Source organism: Canis lupus, chromosome 1 (assembly GCF_011100685.1).
Source record: "Canis lupus familiaris isolate Mischka breed German Shepherd chromosome 1, alternate assembly UU_Cfam_GSD_1.0, whole genome shotgun sequence".
Classification (NCBI taxonomy): domain Eukaryota; kingdom Metazoa; phylum Chordata; class Mammalia; order Carnivora; family Canidae; genus Canis; species Canis lupus.
In genome coordinates this window covers 81,849,798-81,877,033 of record NC_049222.1, presented here as the reverse complement: position 1 = coordinate 81,877,033, position 27,236 = coordinate 81,849,798, and the positions used below count along the sequence as shown (strand labels likewise).

Genomic DNA, 27,236 nt, shown 5'->3' with positions numbered 1-27,236 from the left:
CTTCACCTTTAATGAACAGAATAATTATTAAACAGCTTCCTTAAGAAAGAGGGACAGAGGCCTACAAGTTTGTGCATTATCTAAGGCCTTTCTGGCCTAGAGAGGGATTCCTAGGAAGCTGTATACACCAAAGGTATGCCGCTTAAACCATGTGGCTTCAAGGCTTCTAGGATCAAGATTCTTTAAAGCATATGTGACTAGAACAAAATGAATGTAAATGCCATGATAAGGGAGATGAAAGGATTCACTAAAATGTTACAACCAAGAATAGTATATATATATATATTTTAATGTGAATCATAATGGAAGCTATTAGAGTATCTGACCAGAGACTGAAAAGTCTTAGTGGAGACTTCAGGTGAGAATGACCTTTTTAGGTAGCACTGAGAAATGTTATTAAGAACAGTAGTAAGGAGCAATGAGTCCAGTAGGATGTAACTCTAAGTCTAGATGAAGTTAGATAACTGTGAAATTAAAGAACATAAATTTGAAGACCTTGGGAATAGGATGAGATTTCTCATCCAGCTGCTGTCCTATCGGCTGACAGAGCTTCCCAAGCATTGGATCTGTATTTGCTATGAATAGGTTAGCAGTAAACCCACCTTGGTTCCTCAGCTGTCAGCTAGTCAGACAGGACCTGCAGCAGCTGAAGCCTGGCCATTCTTGAGCAGCCTGTTCCATTCTCAGGGTGTCAGACGTCTTCTGTGTGGGCCGTGACGGGATAGTTGAAAAATACAGTCCATGTCCATCAGTGGGATCCAGAAGGTCTCTGAATCCCCTAAAAGTGTGCAAATATGTATATATTGGTGGCTTTTCTGAAGATAAGATCTATAGCTTTCATGAGATTCTTAGAGGGTTCTTTGACCAGCATGTGCAGAGGTATATGTGAAAGAGCAAGTTTTCTGATTGGCATGGGAAATGTACGGAAAGGAAAGCTTTAGAGAAAAATTCTAAAAAAATATGAAACCATTTGTTAATATTAAAAACATTCTTTTCCCCTTTCTCCCTCTTCCTCTCCTACACACACCCACACACATACTTATATGTGTTTTTCAGGCTTGCATTTTTTGAACTCAACTATCAGTTCCATACAGCTTCTGAACTACAGTCTGAAGTAATAAGACACTATTCAAAACAGGTTTGTCTGAGATTATTTTATAAAGGAACAGATTGATATAGTGAAACTCTATCTGTATATGTATTGACAAGGAAGTAAATAGCCATTTCAAAATCTTAAACCTTTTTTTTTCCTCTCAGAATTGAGAAAGAAATTGAGCCCTGCCAACTTTTCAATTTTTTGCCCTTTTATTTTTTAGCCGCTGACACAAGTCTTTTGTGGATCAATGTGGGCTTGGATAAACATCTTTAAGTAAAATATTAACTAATTCAACAAACTTACTTTAGAAAAATAGTATCGAGGGAAACTATTAGTAACTGGTGAACAGGCTTTTTTTTTTAAAAAAAAATATTTTATTTATTTATTCATAGAGATGCAGAGAGAGAGAGAGAGAGAGAGAGAGAAGTAGCAGACACAGGCAGAGGGAGAAGCAGGCTCCATGCAGAGAACCTGACGTGGGACTCGATCCATGGTCTCCAGGATCACGCCCTGGGCTGCAGGTGGCGCTAAACTGCTGCGCCACCGGGGCTGCCCTGAACAGGCTATTTTTAATGTGATTGTGTTGTCAAATCAGCTAGATATGTTATTTTAATGGATTTTTTTCCACCTTCAGAAAGACTCCAGTATCTTATGATATAACTTATAGAGCCTCTGAGACTACAGTTGTATAGTGGTCATATCACGATGCCTGACTCAGGATGTCTGGGTTTGGATTCTAGTTTTGCTCTTTATCTACTGTGTGACCCTGGGCATCATTTTGACCTATATGTTTCTCCACTCTATAAAATGATGGTGGTAATAGCAACTGTCACATATAGTTATAAAAATGAAAACATCTTGAATATTCTGAAGCTTTATGTAAACATGTTATAGAAACATGTTATTAGAAATATCTAGTACTCTATCACCAAATCAGTTTTTAAAAACAAAACTAGTGATGAATAGAGTGATATGGTGTAGGAATTGAAATTAATGATAATAAGGATATTAGCCTAAAAAAAACATGGATGTGTGTACTGAATATTAAAAAAATTTTCTGATTGATGATTAATGTTCATATTTCATTTTTAGGCCATTAAGCAAATGTATGTACTCATTCTTGGACTTGAAGTTTTGGGAAATCCCTTTGGCTTGATTAGAGAATTTTCTGAAGGTGTGGAAGCATTTTTTTATGAACCTTACCAGGTAATAAAATAATAACTCTTGCACTGTGTAATATATCACTAATACTTTTGAATAAATAATGCATTCCATTTGTTTACTTGAAGCATAGGCATAAATAGCTTTTGGGAGATACAACAAAAAGATATAATTTTTGTAGCAAACGATGGTAAGAGGTTTTGAGAAATTTGGAGGGAAATTTTACCTTTTTGTTCAAAATTTAAACTTAACACTTTACTAAGATGTACTGAATTTTAAGTATTCTGTTGGAATATTAAAGGTGGATAAACTTCACTCTATAATAGAAGTAAGGTCACCATAGATAGGCAGTCTTGTTTTTTGCACAGTTGTATGGGACAGTAAAAATAACTGCAGGCAGACACTGTGCAAAGCAATCTTAATCAGTGGCAAAAATTATGATTGTTTTGTGTCCCTTAAAATTTTCTTTTAAAACATTTAAAACTCTTCTACCTTGACTTTTAAATGTAGAGGGTAATGAAAAAGTAAAACTGTTATTTATATTGTACAGTATAATTTAAAACATAAAAAAATAATAAGAATTAAAGTGCTGTTACATCTTTTGCAAGAATTATCGAGAGTAGTTTGTGCTTAATGTTCTCATCCTATAGCTTACAGTACAGAGCAAACATCTTTTGTACACTTTGGCAAATAGTCCTGTTCCTAAGTTTGGATCAACTTATTCTTTGTACTTTCAATGTCATGAAATATCTCTGAGAATTTTGTTAATGGGCATTTTTTTTTGCTAGGTTCACTTCCTCTGGGGTATTTTTATTTTTTGTCATTATTTTTGTCTTCATTTATATCAATTAGTTCACCTTTAAAAGATAATGTAGCCTTTGTTATTATTATTTGACCCTTTAGGGAGCCATCCAGGGTCCTGAAGAGTTTGTGGAGGGGATGGCGCTAGGACTGAAGGCGCTGGTTGGTGGAGCTGTCGGTAAGAAAGAAAATGCATACCAGGTATGATTATGCTAGCAAGTAATGATGCCTTTGCTTTTACTAAAAATCATTATTGTTTCTGCTAGGTGGATTAGCTGGTGCTGCCTCCAAAATCACTAATGCTATGGCTAAAGGGGTGGCAGCTATGACTATGGATGAAGACTACCAACAGAAGAGAAGAGAAGCAATGAATAAGCAACCAGCTGGTCTTAGAGAAGGCATCACTCGTGGAGGAAAAGGCTTAGTTTCTGTAAGAAATTTCCTAGGGTTGTGAATGCATCAGAGAATATCTTTTTTTTTTTTTTTTTAAGGATTTTATTTATTTATTTGAGAGAGAGTACAAGCAGGAGGGAGGGGCAAAGGGAGAGAGATAAGCAAACTCCAGACTGAGCAGGGAACCCGATGTGGGGCTTGATCCCAGGACTTGCACCAAAGGCATACAGTTAACCAACTAAGCCATGCAGATGCCCCTTGGAATATCTTTTAAAGCCACATTCTGTGAATAAGAAAATAGACATTTAACTTGCACTCCTTCAAGTATTATTTAGCTATTGGAGGAGCAGTGGGTTGTGTCCAATATAAAACATGTCAGTAGCCTTCTGAAGCATTCTGTTTTACTAAAATACTTAGGCAATATATGTCTAAATGTATTTGTTTCAGTGCTTTCTAGAGTCTTACACTATCTAGAAAGCAGAATTCCTCTAATTTTTTATAAGCCAGACTTGGTTCTTCAAAGCATTATGTTGAAAGTCTTACAAATTTTCACTTGTGCTTTTCCTGTAGGGTTTTGTAAGTGGCATAACAGGAATTGTTACAAAACCAATCAAAGGCAAGTATGTTCCTTTGGGTGGTGCATATTACCAGGTCTTTCACAAATTGATTCTACTTTTATTCTTGATCTACTTACCTAACCTTGGTCTTCTTTTCTTTCTAGGAGCTCAAAAAGAAGGAGCAGCTGGTTTCTTTAAAGGTGTTGGGAAAGGTTTAGTTGGAGCAGTGGCAAGGCCAACTGGAGGCATCATAGACATGGCCAGCAGTACATTTCAGGGAATAAAAAGGTACATTCTCTTTGGTGGAGGATAATGAGTAAAGTGCTTAAACTGAAAGAAATAAAATAAATCAGCTCTTTGGCTCAAAGCCCTTAGTAATGAACCTTATAATATGGCAAGTTGCATATGATTTTCCTAATTACTTTTTAAGTTGTTGCCTTTGTATCATTTCAACTATATAGAGTTCTCCTTTATTAGTCATTCATTCCCAGCAACCTTGACAGGAAAAGTTTGGCAAATTAAGCAAGCTTTAACTTATTTACTATAAGTATATTATAATAATGTAATGCTATACACACACATGCACGCGCGCATGAGTTACAGAATTAGCAAATATAATCTGTCTCCTTTTTAAGAAATAATGGCATTTATATTCCTGATTCAAATTCAGCTTTTGTTCCCCTTCCCTTAATGATCTTACTTTGTTATGAAACTATTACATTTCCTCTATTTTTCTTCATTTGTGCAAATTATTTTATTTTATTTTATATTATTTCTTAAAGATTTTATTTATTCATGAGAAACAGAGATAGAGAGAGACAGAGACACAGGCAGAGGGAGAAGTAGGCTCCATGCAGGGAACCCGTTGTGGGGCTCGATCCCGGTCTCGAGGATCATGCCCTGGGCCGAAGGCAGCACTAAACCGCTGAGCCACCCAGGCTGCCCAGTGCAAATAATTTTAAAGCATGCTCTCTTTTCCTCCAAGGTAAATTTAGCTTAGGATTGAAATTTGATAGTTGCATTATTATTATTATCTGTGCTCTAGAGACTTGTACCACATACAATAATTGATTAAATTCATGCTAATGAGACCTTAGAAAAGTTAGGTGGGTAGATATTTCCCTAATCTATTTCTTGTTTCCTGCTTTATAGAGATAGTAATGTCATCATATGAGCTGCTTCCCTTAAGTCAATATTTCATACTGCTTACTATTACTAGTTTCATAATTTAGAATTAAGATGGAGGAAAAAAAGGTTCCATCTCTTCTACATGTAACTTTAGAGTCACAAATAGAATGTGTTGAATTGTAGTAATCAGAGAAGCACAAAACTCAATGAAAGGTAAGTAATTCAAGGTATGGAGAGAGAGCTATACTAGTATATGCCCAGAGTTGATAAAATAACCTTCTGTTTTTCTGAAACTTTATAATCTGTACTGAGCTGCATTACTTTAAGGATTAAGGGCAAAGTAAAACATTTTTATAAAAATAAGACTAACAACTATTAAAGATGTACTTGTGTGAAGAAGGATATTAAAACCAGAAAGGAGAAGCCGATTATGAGAATTAAATATAAGAATATAAATGGTTGAATAAATCTAATTGAACTGTGTAAAAACAATATTGAATCAAAATACTAACTTGCAATTTGAGAAGTGAATAATTGGTATTAAGCATTTTCATATATTATTTATGAAGATGATACACTTTTTATTCTAGATAGATATGTATCAATTAGACACTTTTTTAACCAAGGAACTAGAAACAGATATGATTAGCAAAGCTCCTATCCACATATAGCTTACATTCTCCTGGGAGAGCAATAAATGAAAATAGGTAAAATGATAAATATGTGATGTGCTAAATGGTAAAAGATGCTATGAAGAAAAATCAAACGGAGTGAAAGAGAGAACATCCAAAGTGGTGGGGAGGAAAGTCATGATCTTTGTATATAAGGTGTTGAGGGAAGCTTCACTGGTAAGATTAAATTTGAGAAGAGATCAGAAGGAAGTAAGGGAGTAAGACATGTGAAAAGAATACTCCAGGCAGTAGGAATAGCATGTAAAAGTCCTGATACAGGAGTATGCTAGGCCTGTTTGAGGAATAGCAAGACCAGGATCCCCAGAATAGAGTGAGTTGGAGAAGAGAGTTGGAAGAGTTGATATTGCAGAATGAGCAGGGAATCAGATCATATGGGCTGGTAAGCCAATGATAAAGACTTTAGCTTTATCTTGAGACAAGAAACATTGGAAGGTTTTGGACAAGAGGAATGATGTGAGCTGGCTGCTGTGTATATTGAGAACAAGTCATAGGAGGACCAGAAAAGACACAGGGGAACACAAAAGATACTGTTGGAATAATCAAGATGGGAGGTGGTGGTGAGGAGACCTGTGTAGGCTAGACAATGGTAAGATGGGGTCACATTCTACATGTATTTTGAATCTAGTGATAACAGGATAACTTAATTAATTGGATATCAGATATTAAAGAAAATCATCATGGGTAATTCTAAAGTTTTTTCTGAAATGATGGAAATGTCATATTGTCATTCCATTTAGGGAAAGAGTGGATTAGAAGTTTTGTTCTGAGTATATTAATTCTCTCGGATGTCCAAATGGGGACATTAAGTAGTTGCTGAGTCCAGGAGTCTGAAGTTCTAGAAGGTGCAGCTGGAATTAAAAATTTGAAATGTGTGAGTCTATAACAGAGTGTTCAAAGTTAAAGTGAGATTAAATGAGATTACCTAGGGAATAAGAAGAGAAAAGAGAAAAAAAAAATAGATCCAAGGACTTGAATCTAACACTGGGAAGTTGGGGAACTATAAGGAGGACCCAGCAGTGGAGACTGCAAGGAAATGACCATTAAAGTAAGGGGGACAATCCAGAACGTGGTGTTCCCAAAGCTGAGAAACAGACAGTCCCAGCTAATATTATTGTTGAAGAGGAAAGGGAAATCCCTACTTCCCCATTCATCTTATGTGAGGGTATTCTGAGTTGAAAAACAGATGTGGAACTTAAAATGGGGGTACTGTACCCACTCCTTAGCTTTGCGTAGAATACTCTTCTGTCATGTGTGTCACTTCTTTATTTATCACCTATCTTCCCAGTGAAGTCTTTCATGATGACCCTAAAATTTGATTGTATCCCCTACCCTGCCCCAGATACTTCATATCTCCCTTCCTTTCTTGATTTTCCTTTCTCTTTAGCTCTTTTCACTACTTCATACACATATATTTTACCTTGTTTATCTGTCCTGCTAGAATTAGTTCTGTGAATGCAGTATCTCTAGTCTGTTTCCACAGCACTTAGAATGTTGCTTGACCTGTGGTAGGTTGGATTTTTTTTTTTTTTTTTTAACTGAGATCATTGGAGACTCACCTGCAGTTGGAGGAAATAATGTGGAAAGATCCCTTGTACAGTGTGTTGTGCCCCTCTGGGTGTTGTCACAAATTACCATGAACTTGGTGGCCTGCACCCTTAACATTTCATCCTCTTAGAGTTCTAGAGGCCAGAAGTCAGAAGGCAAGGTGGCAACAAGACTTTATAATCCCTCAGAGGGGTAGAATTTGCCCTTTGCTTCCTCCTGCTTCTAGTGGCTTGTGGCACATAGAACTCCAAGCTCTGCCCTCCTCTCCATATCACCTGCTCTGTAGGCCTCATCTCCCTCTGCATCTCTCCTACGGACACTTGTGGTAACTTTTAGGGCCCACTCAGATAACACGGGATTATCACCTCATTTCAGAATCCTTTGGTTAATCACATCCTCGTAGACTTTACCATATAAAATGACATTCAGAAGTTCAGGGATCTAGCCTGATTTCTTCGGGAACCACCATTGAGATTGTCACATACTAGATCTTAGACTAGTAACATTTTGCATAACCTAGTATAATATCACAACCAGGATATTGACATTGATGCAATCCATCGAATTTATTCAGATGTCCTCACTTTAACTTGCACTCATTGGTGTTTGTATGCTCTCATCCTGTACAATTTTGTCACCTGTGTATGTCCACATATCCACCAGTCTGGATACTAAACAGTTCTAGCACCACATAGATACTTAGAGTTGTCCTTTCACAACTCATCTACCTCCCTCCCACAGACCCCAGAAATCTTAAATGCTACTTTATATACCTTAATATAGTCTATTTAAAATTGAGATAAAACTCATATACTTAAGAAATCGCCTTTTAAAGTGCATTTTGGTTGTTTTTAGCATTCACAGGATTCTACAACTGTCAGCATTTTTCTAATTCCAAAACATTTTCACCCCAGAGAAACCTTGTGTTTGTCAACAGTTACTCACCATGTCTCTTCCTCTCAGCCGGAAGCAACTACTATTCTACTTTCTGTCTGTAGATTTACCTATTCTGAACATTTCAAATAAATGTAATCATACGATGTTTGGCCTCTCCTAGCATTATGCTGCTTTCAAGTTTTATCCATGTTGTAGCATAAATGAGACCTTCATTCCTTTTTATGGCTAAATATTCCTTTGTATGAATAGATGACCTTTGGTTATGTGTTCACTAGCTGATGGGTATTCAGGTTGTTTTAACTTTTTGTTAGGAACAATGATGCTAAAAACAATGTTTAAGTTTTTATGTGAACATATGCTTTCAGTTCTTGTCAGTTTTTCTTTCGAAGTGGAATTGGTCATTTCGGTAACCTCCATGTTTAACTTTCTGAAGAATTGCCAAACTGTTTTCCGCAGCAGCTGCATTAATTTATATCCCCACCAACAATGTAGAAGTTTCCAATTTCTCCACATCCTCTCTAATACTAGTTATTTTCCATTTTGATCTTTTAAAATAGTCTATTGAATGAAGTAAAATCATGTTGTGGTTTTGATTTGCATTTCTTAATGATACAGAGCATTCATTTCATTTTGCTTATTGGCCGTTTCTGTATCTTTCCTGGCTAAATGTCTACCAGATCCTTTTGTGTTTTTTAATTGGGCTGATTTTGTTTTTATTGTTGAATTTTAAGAGTTCTTTATATTGTGTGTGTGTGTGTGTGTGTGCGTGTGTATACACACACACACACACACACACACACACACTGGAAACTAGATCCCATTTTCTCCTATTTGTGTATTGTCTTAGCTTTTTCTGCTAGTGCTTTTTGATGAAGTCTGATTTATCTTCTTTGTGCTTATGCTCTTGCTGTCATACCTAAGAAAGCATCACTTAGCCTGAGGTCATGAAAATTTACATCTAAAACTGAGTTATAGTTTTAGCTCTTTTAAATGTTCAGGTCTTTGATTCATTTTAATTTTTAAATTTTGTATGTAATGACAGGTTGGAGAGGTTGGATCCATACTTACTCTTTTGCATGTGCAAATCCAGCTGTCCCAGCACCCATTTGCTGAAAGGACTACATTTTCCCTACTGAGTGATCTTTCCCTACTTGAGTGGTGATGTGGGACTCAATCCCGGGACTCCAGGATCATGCCCTGGGCTGAAGGCAGGCGCTAAACTGCTGAGCCACCCAGGGATCCCCCTCATATAAATTTTAGAATCAGTTAATTTCTGCCAAAAAGGACAGCTGGAATTTTGAATAGTGATTGTACTGAGTCAAGATCAGTTTGAGGATTAGTGCCATCCTGACCATATTTAGTCTCCCAATCAATAAAAATGGCTGTCCATTAATTTAGGGCTTTCATTTTTTTCAGCGATGTTTTATAGTTTTTCAGTATTCGTGTCTTAAATGTATTCATAAGTATTATTTTTAGTGCTATTATAAATGTAATTGTTTTAATTTCATTTTTGTACTATGTATTGCCAGTACATAAAAACACTAGTTTTTGTATATTGAACTTTTATTCTGCAGCCTTACCAAGCTTGTTAGCTCTAATAGTTGGATTCCTTAAGTTTATGTATATATAAAATCATGCCATTTAAAAATAAAAGTAATTTTAGTTCTTCCTTTCCAATTTGAATGCCATTTGCTACTGCTTGTTTAGTTACCTTGGCTAGAACTCTAGTACAATGTTGGATACAAGTACCAAGAGCAATCGTACCTATCTAGCTCCTTTCAGTCTTTCACCACTAATTATGATATGAGCCATGGCTTTTTTGGTAGGTATTTTTTATCAGGTTGAAGTTCCTTTCTATTTTGCATTTGAGTGCCTATATCATGAAAGGATTTTGGGTTTTGTCAAATGCCTTATGTGTATTAATTAAATTGACATTGTTTTATTAATATAGTATCATACTGATTTTCATATGTTGAACCATTTGCATACCTGGAATAAATCCCACTTGGTCATGGTATACAATCTTTTTTAGTCCTGCTAAGATTTAGCTTGCTGAAAATTTTTTTAAATTATTTATTTATTTATTCATGAAAGACACAGAGAGAGGCAGAGACATAGGCAGAGGGAGAAGTAGGCTCCCCACAGGAGCCTGATGTGGGACTCAATCCCGAAATCCTGGGAGCACACCCTGAGCCAAAGGCAGACGCTCAACCACTGAGCCACTCAGGCGTCCCTAGCTTGCTGAAATTTTGTTGAGTTTTTTTTACATATGTATTCACAAGGGACATTGGGCTGTAGTTTTTTTGGTGATATCTTTGCCTGGTTTTGTATTAGGGTAATACTTTCCTCATAGAATGATTAGGAAGTGCTCCCTTCTCTTCATTTTTTGGAAAGAGTTTGTAAAGGAATTACATTAATTTCTCTTTAAACATTCGATAAAATTCACCCAGTGAAGCCATTTGGATTTGACTTTTATTTCTGGTCAGTTTTTTGATTACTAATTCAGTCTCTTGATGCAAGTCTGAATCCAGTTGTCTGCTTCTTCGGTAAATTTAAATCTTCCCTCTTTTTTTTTCTTTGTCTACCTGATGATTTGTCATTTTTGCTGACTATCAAAGAACCAATTTTTGGTTTCATTGATTCCCTCCATTGTTTTTTTTTATTTGTCTCTGCTCTAATTTTCTTACTTCTTCCTTCTGCTAGCTTTGAGTTTAGTTTGCTTTTATTTCCCCCACTTTCTCAAGGTGTAACTTTAGATTGTTGATTTGAGATCTTTTTAAGTGGTAGGCAATCACAGGTATAAATTACTCTCTGAGCACGGTCTTAGCTACATACCCTGTTTTGGTATGTTGTGTTTGTTTTCATTTGTTCCAGAGTAGTTACTTTCCTTGGTTATTTTTTCTTGGACCTCTAGTTATTTAGGCTTCTGCTGTTCATTTTCCACATATCTGTGAATTGCCCAAATTTCCTTCTTTTATAAATTTTATTCTATGTAGCCAGAAAACATACTTTGTAAATCTCAGTACCTTCCTATTTATTAAGACCTGTTTTAGCACCTAATATATAGTCTGTCCTGGAAAGTATTCTGTGTGCACTTGAGAAAAATGTGTCATTTTCTGTTGCTGAATTAAATGTTCTCTCTTATAGATGTCTGTAGGTCTGGTTGAATTATAGTGTTATTCAAATCTTCTAATCCCTTGCTGATCTTCTATTTTGTATTCAGTATTGAAAGTAGGATATAGAAATAACTTATTGATTTTTTTTTTCCTCTTTGCAGTTCTGCCAGTTTTTGCTTCATGTATTTGGGAGCTCTGTTGTTAAGTACTTATATGTTCATAATTTTTATAGCATCATGATAGACTAATTCTTTTCTTGTAAAATGTATTTCTTTGTATTTAATGAGAATTTTTTTATTTAAAGTTTAATTTTTTCTAAACTTAGTATGGCTATTCTAGCTCTCTTTTGGTTACTATTTACATGATATATCTTTTTCCATCCTTTCATTTTCAACTTACTTGCATCTTTGGCTCTAAAGTGAATCTTTTTAGGACAGCATATGGTTGGATCATATTTTTATCCACTCAGCCTATTTCTGCTTTTTAATTGGATAATTTACCCATATGTATGTGTTACATGTATGGATACATTATGTGGTAAGCTTTTAACCAATATTTATTGAGTCTGTGAATATTTGTTGAATGAATGAACAAACAAATGGACCATTCTCAATTGGGTCCACGCAGTCAGAAATGTTAAATAAATTATTACAGTACCAAATTTAGCAATTCCTGTATATTTTAAACCATGCATGTCAAGCCCAAGTAGGACTATGAGGAATGTTAGGGTATTTAAACATTAGAAAACTGTACATGTAATATAATTTATAGCAGTAATAGATTGAAGGAGATTAACTATATGATGACAGCAATGACCAGGAAAGGAATTTCTAATTTAAAATTCATTGCCTCCAATAACAGTAACAAAGAACTATAAGCAAACTAGGAGTAGAATTGTACTTCCTTGGTTTGACAAAAGGTTCCTTTAAAAAACAAAAGAAAACCTTTGTTAATACTGGCTCTTCATGTGGAACTCTTAGATGCTTTCCCTTTAAAGTTAGAAATGAGACAACATTGCTTACAGTCCCCTCTTATATTTAACATTGTATCAGTGTATTTAGCAATGAACTGGAGGAACCAGACATTATAATAGGAAAAGAAAAAAATTAAAAGTCTTAAATCAGAGAAAAAAGAAAAAAGCAGTATTCATTTGCTGATTCTCTTGATTATTGTCTGCAAAGAAAGTCCAAGACAATCTCTATAAACACACTCTTTCCAAGTCAACGTTTTTCTAGAATACTTACATTATTTGTGTAATAAAGACAATTTTAAAATAGAGAAGTGATGTAATAGTCTTAATCCAAAAGAAGATTCTTTTTAGGGTATCCCTGGGTGGCTCAGCGGTTCAGTGCCTGCCTTGGACCTAGGGTGTGAGCCTGGAGTCCCGGGATCAAGTCCCACGTCGAGCTCCCTGCATGGAGTCTGCTTCTCCCTCTGCCTCTCTCTCTCTCTCTCTCTCTCTCTCTCTCTGTGTGTGTGCTTATCATGAATAAATAAATAAATATTTTTTTAAAAAAGAAGATTCTTTTTAGTAATTGCATTTTAAAGTGAAATAAGAGGTTTTTTTTTTTTTTTTCTGTAGAGCTACAGAGACTTCTGATGAAGTGGAGAGCCTTCGACCCCCTCGATTCTTTAATGAGGATGGAGTTATCAGACCTTACAGGTTGAGGGATGGGACTGGAAACCAGATGTTACAGGTGAGTGAAGAAGTATCTTACACTTAAGATTAATTTAGTCAAGTTGCTTTATTAAAAGTAGCTCTATAATGTTTCAAATATTCGTTAGGTTATTTGGGCTTTTGTGTGTTTTGCTTAATTCTATTTACAAGTTTCTTATATTTTACTTAGGTCTTAATGTACATTTATTTACTATAAGATTTTTTTTTCTTTTTTACAGGCATCAAAAAGTTTGATATGAAAACAGTTAATGCATGACTTTGCAAGTGAAAGCCAACAGTAGATTTTAGTCTTAAAATTTACAAACTACGTACCACTGTTTCATTATTTTGAATACAAAGAAAAGCTTTTGTATTGGTAACTTTGTGCATAGGATTTTACTGAATCTGATCTTTTAATAGGGTATTCTTAGCTCTGACTGGATTTACTAGATTTGTTAAAAACCATTGTGCCTTATGTACCCTCATCGTTCATGGTACTTCTTTAACCAACTAGACCATTTCTGTTTAGGATACTTCCTTCTGCATATCAAGCCATTAGTAGCTTTTATACAGTTCTCCTGTCCATTTGGGCATGGGTAGGGAGAAAACCAGTACCACTGCTATTGGAGAAATTCTCGGGTTCTTAGGCTTTTCTTTTGAAGATACTCAATTGGCCTTGACCCTCTTCCTGCCTTATACTTGTGTAGTCTATTTAAAACCTGTGGAATCTGATAAGCAGTTCACAGAAAAGCCAACATCTTCTATGAAGGAAAATTAGCTTTTGAAACAAAAGACCATTTGGAGGTAGAATATTTTATCTATTTAGATACTTTTCTTACTTTGAAAATTGGACTTTTTAAATTTCAGATTATGGTATAGGTAACATACCATAACAGATTATACCAATTTAAAGTTATTTCATCTGTGGTTTAGATGTGGGTTACTAAATTAAATCATTTTTTGACCCAAAAAAAGTCATTATGTTATATAGACTTGAAAATATTCATGGTAATAATAAATGTTGGGGATATGGTCCTTCCCTTATTACCCTTGATATTTTAAATATTGTCATGTTTAAAATGATCATGGTAAATATTTAAAACTTTAATATTTTTCCCACCACATGCAGAGTATATAATTTTTCATAAAATGTACTTCCATCTAATATAGTAAAACATAAAATTATGGGATAATGTGTATTATTTAATAAAGTGGTAGTGTCTTTAAAAATGTTTTTATAAAGCATCAAAATAATTGCATTTTGAGACAGAACTGGCAATTTAGTGAGAGGTTGTGCTCTAAAAGGCATTTTGTGCAATCTCTACAATGACAGTATATCATTCTTTGGAAGATGGAAATGGTGCAAAAATTACCTGTGGTTAATACAATTGAAAAATACACGTCACAGTTCCTGCCTTCCCTTTTTAGGGAAGTAACATATTACTTACATTGGTAGCTTTTGTTAATAACATATTACTAACATTTTACTGGACTGAATAGTTATCAAATCACCTACTGAAAAACAGAAACTGTTTCTTGAGAAACTTAATGAATTCAATAAGAAGTAAGGATGGATAATGAGAATTTCAAAATACATCCTCATTATTAGGAAATAGATTATGATAAATAAGAAAGCCATGAGATACCAAAAATTTCTCTTAGTTGATAACTTGATTTTAGTGACAGGTAAATTTATTTCATACCTTCGTTAACTGCTGAGCTTTAAACTTTGGGATTTAAAGGTGATAACCTTTGACTGTGTTTTTAAAGGTGCATATTATTTTTAGTAGGCCAGTCTTAGTATTAATTGCCGAAAGAGCTATTTAAATGACTGGAACTTCAAAATCTTGTCAGGGTTTTACTTGTTTTTCAGCAAGAGCATTAAACACAACGTTAGCAAGATACTTCTAACAATTCACCAGAGGCCTCAGGACAATTGTGGTTATTAGCATTGTTCTTCTATAGGTGTAAGAAGGTGTATAGGTGGTTTGGTGGTAATGGTGCTTTTTTAATCAAAATTCTATTATTAGCAAACAGTTTACAATACATGAGTGCCAGTAGTTGGAAAAAAAAAAATAGGCAGAAGTCATAGAAACAGGATTTAAAATCCCCTCTGCTGAGATTTAATCTGAGTGATTAAACAATGGTGTCTTTGAAAATGTTTAATATTTCAAATGTTTCTCCTTCCATTTTCTAATTCTCTAAAAAAGGTACTTGGTTCGGTAAATTATATGGGCCTATATGTAATTAAATATAAAACACACTGTTTAGTTGTATGCCTTCATATCTAGAAAGAAGTACCATATTAAAGTGCTTCCTACTAGTCAATTCAAGTTACCTACTAGAGAAATAGAATGATAATTCTCACATATTATTTTATCCATTGAGTATACCAACCAGTGAGGTTTGGTCTTAGGTGTATTAAGATATGGAATATTATATCTATAATTATTGCCCTACTCAGATCTGAAAAGCCTACCTCAAGATTTTTCTGACTCCTTGAACATTTCATAATTTTACATGTTTTGCAAGCATTTTGCCATGCTTAACTAACCTTTGTGCTTCTTCTCTCCTTTACCATGCTTACAGAAAATTCAGGTCTACAGGGAGTGGATTATGACTCACAGTAGCAGTAGTGATGATGATGATGGTGATTAGTCAGATCTGAAATGTTAAATTCATATGTTCTTTGTCATTTTATTTGGAATGTTTCATTAACATGTTTTGTATGACTGCTACCATAATGCACATATGTCCCGTTTTAGGGAGTTAAAATACTTTTTCCTTTTAAAATGTTTTTCTGCGCATTTACAGAAAACAAAGTAATTGCATTATTTAAGCACAGAAAAAATCTATTCTACATCCAAAGTAGGGTATAATATATATTTTAGCATTTGCTTGTATATATATTGTAGCTTTGTAATGTAGAGTTTGTCATTAGGATTTAAAGTTAAACTAAAATATTTTCTTAATGTTCACTAGTTTTATTTTCAGTTATCAGCTTTTTAGCAAAATGCCATTTTTAGTGCTCTATAAATTTTCTGGGCTGTAATGTAATGCCATTGTATAAAAAAAAGAGTAGTAATAGCTAGCCAGTATTTTACATTTAGCATTTAAAAGTATTTTTGTCAAATTTCTTTTAATAATAATAAACTTATGTAACTTCAAGCAGTATGAATTTGTTGTTCTATTCCAAAACCATATAGATTATATCACTCTTTAAGGAACATTCATGAGTTGTTATGGAAATTAGTTACATAATTTTATAGTGTTAGAATGAAAAAAAAAGTTCTATTTTCACTTATTTCATTATATATACACACACACACACATATATGTCAACAATGAACAAAGTTGGTTTTATAGTCATTATTTTTACTTAGTAACCTAAATATCCAGATGCTATAACCCTATTATAAAATATTAAAATTAATTCAGGACATTAAAAGAATTTTTATAGTAAGCATAATTATGTATTTTTTACTTGGTTATATTGGAAAATATTATCAATGTCTCAAAGATCTATGAGCAAAACTGTTTTGTGCACTGAAGGGTTTTTTAAAATTCCAATTTAGATAAACACCATCCTGTCCTGATTCACTAGTAAGTTAGATGAACAACAACAACAAAAAAAATCCTCTAAAGAGTGAACGACTATTAATATGTTTTTTTAAAGTTTTTATTTTAAATTCCAGTATACAGTGTAACATACAGTGTAACACTAGTTTCAGGTATATGGTATACTTATTCACTTCCATTTATCACCTGGTGCTCAACAGAATAAGTGCCCTCCTTAATCCCCATCACCTATTTCACCCATCCCCCCACCCACCTCCCTTCTGATAACTACCAATTTGTTCTCTATAGTTAAGAGTCTGTTTCTTGATTTGTGTGTGTGTCTCTTTCTTATAGTAATATGATGTTTAATCCTTATGACTGCTGTGCTTTTGGATCAACAAAGAAACATTTACCTTATATTAATCAGTTTATGTATATTGAGCTTATATTTAATTAGATTGTAGTAAATAATTGCCTTATTGTTCAATTTATGGCTTAATTGATTCAGCCCATGATTTCTGAGTAATTCTTAACTTTACCAATGTTATTTCTATAAATCAATTTCTTCTCTATTAGAAATTGACTCTTAATTTTTTAATATTGAGCTTACAAAAAGTATAAGATACTTCTTTTGACATGTCTACCTGCCTAGCATTCATTTAAATTAAATAAAAGTCAAGGTTCTGTGTACTAGGACTAAGAAATACGTGAGTGCCAAGAATGTAATTACCGTTTACATCAAAATAATATTATCATCTTTGGGGGATAGATAATTGAGAACAGTGACCTTTAAAATAGTCATGACTGAAAAAAAAATAGTCATGACTGGTGTCAGAGACTGGTATCTTGTTGTCCCCACTATTCTCTCTCACCCTGGCCAAAACCAAACAAAACCTGCTCCTTCAATAAGAGGCTAGAAAGAACACAGCCTATTGTTACATATTGTGTGCCTTAGGAAGGAGAAATCTGGAAATGTCCTCATTGGCCTTTTACAGTTCAGCAAGGCACAAGGCCTTTCTAAAAGGGAAAAACGCTAAACTTCTTGATTGCAAAGCAATTTACTGAATTTCCTGTGGTTGGTCTGTGACACTTAATACTATGGTATAGTTTTTAAAAGATTCTTAAGAATTTATTTGGAAAAAAAAAAGAATTTATTTGGAAAAGTTCTGGGTATTTCAGCATTGACTTGCCATTTTAATGCAAAAAAAATTGTAAGCAAGATTACATTTATTTAAAATCCCTAGAATAGTGAAATGATTTAAAATAATATTCTAGTAGCTAGTAAACTGTTATGTAGGTCGTGTGGCTCTAAGGATTCATCACATTTAAGTTTTTAACCTTTACAAGTGAAATATGTTTTTTAACAGTATAATTGCCCTTGTTCTGTTTTCCTGCCACAGTGAAAAAAATCTTTTCAAGCTTCTTTGACCACAGATACTGTTTTTCTGGCTAAAAAATTTTTGTTGCTTTTATTAGAGGAAAATTTGATATTTAAAATTGCACTATTGGGGCCAGCCCAGGTGGCTCAACGGTTTAGTGCCACCATCGGCCCAGGGCGTGATCCTGGAGACCCGGGATTGAGTCCCACATCGGGCTCCCTGCATGGAGCCTGCTTCTCCCTCTGTGTCTCTCTCTTTCTCTCTCTCTCTCTCGCTGTGTCTCTCATGAATAAATAAAATAAAATAAAATCTTAAAAAAAAATAAAATTGCACTATTGTTTTATATTAATGTGCTCTTGTTGGAAGTAAAAGACATGGACAAAAATCTCATCAAACAGAAAAAGAATTCAACTTTTGGCACTTTCATGAGATGAATAGTTCTTTTGTTTATTGGAGGCTCTATAACTAATTAAAATTTTAAAATGGGAGTCTTATCTAATGAGAAAGTCTAGGGAGAAAGCCGCATTTGAAAGATCGATTATGAAATACCACACCTTTCCATATCCTTTATGTATATTCTGAATTTCTACATGGTCACTGCTTACATATAGAAAAAGGGAAGGAGGGTCCTTCTCTCTTCTCTAAGGGAGTAATCACTCATTCTTTATTTGCCTTTGTATTTACTTGACACCGAGTAACATACTGAAAACTAGCAGGAAGAAAAACTCATAAAAAGTTTGAAATTATGGACACTTGCCACGATGGATAAATTTATAAGAACAGCCTATAAACGAAATAAGATGAATTGGATATTAACAAGTGTAAATCCAATATAATACAGCTGTCAATATTCCTTATAAAAAAGGAAGTCAGAATAAATTACAGTTTGTTTCTGTATTTAAAATAATCTAGATTTTATAAATTTTACTTTTTGAAGTTGTTCAAAACACATATTGATGTTAAGTGTTGATTTTCAGGTCATGTTATTAAAATTTGCAAATGGAGCCATTGTAGATCTATTATTAAGACAACAATATTCAACATGAAATATATGCTACTCTATTTGTGTCCAAAAGCCATATATACTAGAGAATGGTAGTCACTATAGTAATTTGTCTGATTTAAGTCCTGCGGCAAAATTTAGCTTTCATACTTCCCTGTAGTCATGGGAGGAGGACCAGAAACAACTGTCCCAAGTGTTATTGTATACTCTTACACTATATCTTCAGTCTTTGGTTTTTGTTTTATAGATTTACTTGAAAATATATAATTTATTATTAATTTATAATAGTAAAAAATATTAAGGGTCCTATGTGATCCAAGTAAGATACAAAGATTATTCGTTTAGATCAAGTAATAATTATGATGGATATATAAACACATGTCAATTTGATTATTCTATCCCTGCACCTTTGGGATAAATGGAGATTTAGTTATGTTGAGATCGTTAATCTTTAATTTCAGTAGATGAATGTTTGAATTAATGAAGTGCAATGAATACCATTTGTATAATACAAAACATTACTATAAGTCTTGAATCAGAGAAGAATAAAGCGTGTGATTTCAAATAGGTCTATGTTAGGGAGCTAATTAGAATAATTTATAATTTTCATAATACAAGTTTATGGTTGGTTGGTTTTAATGTGGCAGACCATTTTCGTGTCCATTATTATCTCAATCAGTGTGATGAATTTATTCAGCAACAGTGTACCTCTAAAAATGAGCTTTAAATGTCTAATAACTTTTAAAATTGATTTTTAGTATAGCCCTCTTTATTACATACAAATATTCTAAGCAGTGAAATGGTAACAAAGATACGTACTAAATTGCAGTATGCCATTCTTCTGAATCTTAGAGATGCTTAAATATGTGAGCACTCAAAATAATATAGTCATTATTAGCAGGTTTTTTAAAACATAGGATCGTCAGAAATTTAGCTAAATATATAATTCTTAATTGGGTATTTTGTGTTTTTCTACCCTAAGTTACTGTTTATCAATAATCGATTAACCATATATGTCTACAAAGGTTTTCTGAATGTAGAACTTGGGATTTCTTTGAAATAAAGAACTTAAAGACCCTCACTTCCATGGAAAGAGCAAATTCCTTTTGTGAATATCAATTAGCTAACATTGATTCTCATTTTACAATTGCAGTATTTTATAGGAGATAGGAAAATTTTCAAAAATTATGTTTTTATACATTGTTACAGTAATATATGCTTAGTAAAATAGAAAACTATAGAGGAAAAAAAAAAAGAAAACTATAGAGATAAAAATTATCCTGTTTCCCTACTGTTTCTGGTATATTTCCTCTGAAAATTTTTTATTAACATGATTATGATCCAAATACATAATTTCTGTTGTATATTTTTGTTGTAAATTCTTATAAATATTAACTTCTAAAGTTTAAAAAAGTGATCTATTAATAGAATAATTCCCAATGTGAGGAAACTGGTCTTTATTTCTGGAATACATAAAAGCCAGCAAAATCTTTTCTTAATTTTTATAATTTTTATAGCTATAGCAGCTTTCCTTTTTTGTTTTTTGTTGAACGTGTTTCTACCTTTTTAAAAAGTTTTCACCCCTTGAATAAATCTTCACCTCTCAAAATGAGTGTGTGTGTGTGTGTGTGTCTGATCTTTGTGTCCTTCACTGTGTGTGAATGTTGTTAGCTTAGTTACCCCATGAGGATGGTAACCATGCTCTTAATCATTTCAGATATTTAAAATTTTTATCTGTGTTGTCTTTGAATCTCTTACATCTCTTTCCATGATATCATAGTTACCATTATGTGAGTTGTGGAGGGGAGGCTGTTTTTGTTTGTTGTATATTTCTTTTCTTTCAGAAATTACAGATGTTTATAATTAGCTTCAAACACTGCCTAAATGGCAGTTGGAAGATAGCTGCCTTCAGCCGACGCGGTCTTTCTCTTTACCTCGGGAGGAGAATTACAGCTGATCTGGAAGAAAGGGCTTACCATAGGCAGTCAGATCACCAGAGTAGTGCCGAACATTCTTCCCGGCTTCATCTGAAATTTTGAGTAAGTGGAAAAGAACTAGGAGACAAAGGCTTATTGGATTCACTCTTCATTTTGTAACTCTTCCCCTCCAGAAGCAGACTTCTGAATGGGATGAGAAAACCGAAGAGAGCCATATCCTGTTATCCAGGGAAGTTAGACCTCTTAGTGTCCCAAATAAAGCGAATCCTATGGGAAAGGAGATTACCCATCCAACCTAGATACAGTCTCATACCTCATTTATCAATTTAGCAGAGGTTTCTTGGAGCTTTGGGTCTATCATTTTCAAAGGCCCATATTTTCTAACATTTAGTAGTAAGTCCCACTACCTACTCTTTTGCATCACAAGAGTATTTCACTCTACTTAGAACCTTCCAGTATTACATAACAGTACTTTTTGAATAAGACTTAGAAATTACATCCTTTTTGGAGATGATGGTTCCACTTAGCAGAGCTTCCAGTTTTCTCTTGGTCTCCAGCATAAAATGATTTTTTAAATTCTCTTTTTTAATCCAGTAACTTGAATGAGACCAATTTTTACCAGAATAATGAGACTTGAATGAGACTATTTTTACCAAAGTAGTAAAGATCTTTACCCTTTATTTTAGCTAACGGTGCTAAATTGTTACTTGGGACTTCTCTACTTACGTGTTAGAGCTCTACCTTGTATGACTTCCCCTGGTTACTTTGGACAGCACAGAGATTCTCAGCATAAGTTGAATTTAGTAAAGCTCATTGGAAGCTCTGACTGTGTGCTCTAACAGTAATGTTAGAAAAAATTAGTATTAAATTATGAAGTCTATTTTTTATTGGCAAGATATGAAAGATCTCTCTTGCCAAGTGAAACTGTTCCTTTTCATACAAAATTAAATGGGAGGCCACTTTGATTCATCTAAAAATAAACTTTAATGTCATCTATGAAAGGAAGCACTGTGTATACTTCTGCCAGTTAAGAGTTTCAGTTATAAAATCACATGAAATTGATATCCCAGTTACTTTGAAGATGACCCTAATGAATTGTAATGTCAAATTTCTAGTGAAAAACCACCACTCTAAAGAACCCTACAGGAAACAATGTGGAGAAGCATGTGTGAGGCATTTTGTGGCACTTCAAGTCTGAAGTAGCTGTTTAAGTTAGAGATATCATGAAGCACCAGTGTTGGAATGTGCGACTCTGGGAGTCTGTATATTTCTTGTAAAGGAGAATTGCCAGAAGAGTAAATGTATAATTATATATGTATAATTGAATTTTTCTGTTAAATGATCTAATAGTATAGTTCATGTGAATACAGAAGAAAAATGGAATGCCATGTATTTATTCTCTGTACAAGTATTTGTTCAACTCTTAATTATGTATTAGACACCCTTCTAGATCTTCAGATTACAGGCCCGAAGACGATAGTCAAGATTCCTGCTCATCTCATGAGATTATAACTGTAGTGACATTTATTGTTCTGGTGATTTGAGGATAAAACAAGAGCTGTGTTAGAGGCCAAACCTGTCATGTCAGTTCTTCACAGTTTCATTCCTGTTGACTGATTAGCTGCTGCCTGCAAGGCTCAGAGGAGCTGTAAGAATCAGAGGAGACATAAGATATGCCCAGACATCCGAAAAAGATAATGATTCCTAGGCATTAAGTGACATTGAAGCATTGACACAGGACAGCTTGTGGGATATATGAATCCATCTTCCAGTGAGTTGTTAGAATGGCATGAATGGCATCTCACTGCATCCACTGGATGTACATCCACTGGACTGTACGTAGTTCTGTGCTAATCCATTTTTACAATAAAGAGTATCTGAGCTGCAGTAATTTTCCTGTGGCTCGGCCTGGATTCTGGAACCAGGTAAACCTGAGTTCAGTTCCAACTTTTCCTTCTGCTAGCTTAATAATCTTCTATTATGCTTATTTAACCTTAGTTTTCAGATTATAAAGTGGAGATAACTACATTACTTGACAAAGTAGCAGTAATCTTGATGGTGTTGCTAGGATTAAAACAAGTGAGGTGATATGTATGATTATCAGCACAGTGTATACTAAGAACTCGTTATATTTTCATTATTCCAGATGAATACCACCTGGTGCTAGTTCTTGGTCATCATTATATAAATTTTATTTTCATTTGTCCCCCTTTTTTATCTGGATAAAAGCATCAATAAGTCTTACCCCCCTTTTTTCCTTTCAACATTAATAGAATATTTGAAAAATAACCACAACCATTTCCACACATTAAAACAATAAAACCTCAGTAATTTGAACTGCTCTGAAACTCATAATATATTAGAAGAACTGTTAAGATACTTAAAAGAAATTGTTGTTTTCAAGTATGGATAGCATCACGGATCAGTAAATACTGCTAAGCAGATGTTCTGCTGGAAATATGTTAGACTTAAAACTATCCACTTAAATTATTTCTGACCCACCTCTGTGGCCCTTCTAGAAGAAATGTATTAGGTAGGTTAATTAATGGTCCTTTGTTATCAGTGTACATAATTATGTTATGAGCATAATTCTGTCCTTTGTTCACAACTTTTAGTTGAGCCAGTTGATGACAATTTACATCTCTTAAGGGTAATAGTTTATTTTATTTGGTTTTATGTCACAGGGTTATACTCTGCTTTCCACCCCTGTCTAAGCTGTTAGATAGCATATCCTTTGGTTAATAATCAAAATAGCTCATTAGCTTGGGAAGAGACAAAGGTATTGGAGATTCAATAAGGACTAATTGCTTATCAGATTTGATGACAGATTTTATTTATTATTATTTTTTTACTCCAGTTTGCCTCACAGAATAGGCCAAGTATCACTTCTGCACTCTTAAATGTGTTTAATATAATGTGAAATCATTGAGCTTTGAGGTAATGAATTTCTTACATTTTATCATGAAGCTTAGTTGAATATCTTGTTTTTCCTGGCCATGGCCCTCAAATCTTTCCTATTTGAAATATCCCTAATGTTTTTTTTTTCTTTTTTAAGATTTTATTTATTTATGAGAGACACAGAGAGGCAGAGACACAGGCAGAGGGAGAAGCAGGCTCCATGCAGGGAGCCCGACGTGAGACTCGATCCCAGGTCTCCAGGGTCATGTCCCGGGCTGAAGGCGGCCCTAAACCACTGAGCCACCCAGGCTGCCCTCCCTAACCGTTAATCAGATAACTCTAGGAAAGTTAGTTATACTTATTGACTACTTCTTTCTCTAAAGATTGTTTTGAACATGTCTATTTATTTCTTAAATAACTTAGAAATGGTAGCATTTACCACTTTGATTTACAGTTACTTTCCTAATTTTTGTTTCTAAAAGCAAACTTAATTTTTTAATGTTTATAAACCTTTCCTCTTTCCCCATCGTCTCCTGACTATTCAAATTAGCCAATCTATAGAGTCATCTATTTGTTGTCCAGTAGATTTTCTTGCCTGATGGCATTCTTACTCTTATTTTTCATCTAGATGAATTTAACTTTCCTCTTCTGCTTCATGTTGCTATCTGAAAAAAAATTTTTTAAACTCACACCTCCATGAGACTCTAGTCTTCCCCAAGAGTCAGCTACTTGATTAGCTTTTCTGTTTTTTGCTAAACTGTGTGTTCTTATCCTTTATCCAATTTCCTTAAATATATTTCCCATGAATATTAGCATTTTATATTGTTTGGGATTTAAAGCCTTCCATGTTAGTGATTTATTCCTGATACCTGTGTTTTCGTATTTTGCTTTTTTTTTTTTCAGAAATATTTTTGTTGCAGAACTTTGCTGCTTCAGAGCATTTACATGATTTGAAAGTGTTAGCAATGTTTTCTGCATTACTATAGTTTCCAGCTTATGTTCTTTTTCTAAAGTATTGAAACTTACCTGATAGGAAATGTGGCTATTAGTAAAGGGTAACCCCGACACCGCAGTCTTACAAGTTCCTGCTTAATGTGTTTCTAAGTTTGCGATCATTTTGGTTTTGATATATTTTTATCTAATAAACTGAGGTCTACATATTCATCTTTCTAATGCAAAAGGAACCCTTTTATCAATAATCGTACATTTTAATTATCCACAAATTCTGACAATTATCTGTAACAGTTTGTGTTTTTCTAAGAAAGTTCACAATGATAAGTACTTCACATGTACTTTAAGCCAAAATTTTTTCTTATCACTCACTGCCTCATGTTAAATGAGGCTAACGTGTGTAATGTACTGGCTAATGTACTTGATATTTCAACCTAATTATTTGATATTTCAGCCAAATTTTGGTCTTTATGCAAAGGCTCTACATAGTGATTTCTAGTTCTTCATTTCTTTTAAAGGGTATCACAAAGTATTTCAATGGAAACATTGATATCTAGTATCTGTTTCGGAGAGTAAAAGATAGGTTATGAATACTGAACTACTTGGGCCCAGTTAACCTAAAAATAAATCAGCCTGCCTGTGCTGCTTTAGCAGCCTGCCTTCACAACATCCACGTCCAGGGATATTGAAAATGTTTTTGAGGTACCATGGGAAACATGTAACTGACACCATCAGGGGAAATATTATAGTATAGTGAAAAACACTGGAACGAGAAGTGAAGAAACCACTTCTCTGAACCTAGTTTTACAGCTGGCAGTATGATCCTAAGCAAGTTATTTAACTGTTACATTACCTATACACAAGGTTGTTATGAAGATTAGGTAGCTAAGACATACCTGATCCTCCACTGCTTCATGTGTGTATGTGTTCATGCTTGGATGAACAATAACTTTTTGTAAGGTCTAAAATCCTCAGGTTTTTTTTCTAAAATAATTTATAATAATGTTTTGAAAAGTGTAAGTCTTCATATATAGGAAATTTATAAAGACAAATGATTAGGAAATTGTGGCCAAAGGCATGACATTTGTAAACTTTACGACATGATGGCAGATGATGGTTGATAAACCATTAGATTGTCTCTCAATCATTCCCATTCTTTGGAACTTAGTTCCAAAATTTTAGTTTCTGCTTATAGTGCAATTCTTTATTCCCTATGCACTTGTTTGTAATGGGGATGACCAGCAACATTTTGCTGTATAAGGAGTTAGCTTTGATGTTTATTCAAATATATCCACTCTGACAACAATACAGTTCACTGTATGTTTCAAAGTAGACTCCTATGACCATAATGCTCAATCATCTTTCAAGTATTACATTTAAGGTTTCTAGTGAACTCCAAAAAACATTGAGGGAATGACTTTTGAGATTTTTAGCTTTTATTTATATCTGGTACTATTGTGACTATTGACATTGTTTTAATTGTTTATATGCAGAGGTTAGATTTTTAAGTTTGGTCTGAAAAGTGGAAAGTGATGAGAAGTACAGTCAGCTGCAATGCCCAGATTTATAACAATAGAAATAGAAGCTAGGTACAGGTACTTAGAGGCAAACCATAGATTTCAAGGTATTTGAAAGTTGTGATCTATTAATGGATCATATAGACTCTTGACTCCTGGTAGTAGTGATGCTTGTGAGGAGATCAACATTTCTACTCTTGATTTTTTAAACTTGATTATGTAGGACAAAAATAAATACTTTTAAGCTGATTTCTTTTCAAATACAAAAAATAACTGAAACAAAATGTTGTAAAATTAAAAATAAGACTCCATTTCCACCTGCACTATTATACTTTTCATGCCCAGTGATAACTGCTATTAGATTAGTGTGTTGCCACCAACCATCCTAGATAATTCCTATGGAAATATACATAAATATACATATATGTGTTTCTGGTCCACCCCCCCCATTCATTCCCAGTAATTTAATTTCTTTTCACTGAATATATCTGTACATCTTCGATATCAATATGCCCATCTACCCTTTTTTCATGACCATATAATATCCCATTTTATGGCTATGTTATAATTTATTTAAACAGTCCCCTTTAATGAACATTTAGATATTTTGATTTTAACATAGCATTACCATGAGGATTGCTCTATGTATATCTTGGTATATTTTTGCATAAGATAAAAATCCTAGCAGTTGAGTTCTTGAATTAAAGGGTACTTCTAGTTGATTTGCTTTTTCTTGATTTTGAGTTAAGGTGAACATTTTCTTTATGCTTAATTGATCAGATTTTGTGTTTTGCCGAACTACCTGTTCATAAACTTTTTACATTTTCCTATTGGCTTACTCAGTTTTCTTCTATTAACATACTCATATTCCTCTGTTATGAACTTAGCTCCATATCTCTATTCCTAATTCTTTTATTTTTATGTTGTTATTTACTTCATAATTTATTTGC

General features: G+C 33.8%; 1 protein-coding gene across 6 annotated transcripts in view; it reads left to right on the top strand.

Annotated features, from left to right (window-relative positions):
- Positions 1–27,236, top strand: part of VPS13A (vacuolar protein sorting 13 homolog A) — a 235,292-nt gene that overhangs the window by 198,198 nt on the left and 9,858 nt on the right. For 3 of the 6 annotated variants that reach the window (XM_038527037.1, XM_038527040.1, XM_038527041.1), the window contains 7 exons: positions 1,057–1,138; positions 2,189–2,302; positions 3,161–3,236; positions 3,325–3,488; positions 4,022–4,067; positions 4,173–4,296; positions 12,969–13,083. In XM_038527037.1, the coding sequence (XP_038382965.1) occupies positions 1,057–1,138; positions 2,189–2,302; positions 3,161–3,236; positions 3,325–3,488; positions 4,022–4,067; positions 4,173–4,296; positions 12,969–13,083 (721 nt within the window). Of the gene's footprint in view, positions 1–1,056; positions 1,139–2,188; positions 2,303–3,160; positions 3,237–3,324; positions 3,489–4,021; positions 4,068–4,172; positions 4,297–12,968; positions 13,084–13,282; positions 16,218–20,827; positions 21,023–27,236 lie in introns of those variants that run through there. The other 3 variants (XR_005354104.1, XM_038527038.1, XM_038527039.1) reach the window with 3 other exon arrangements.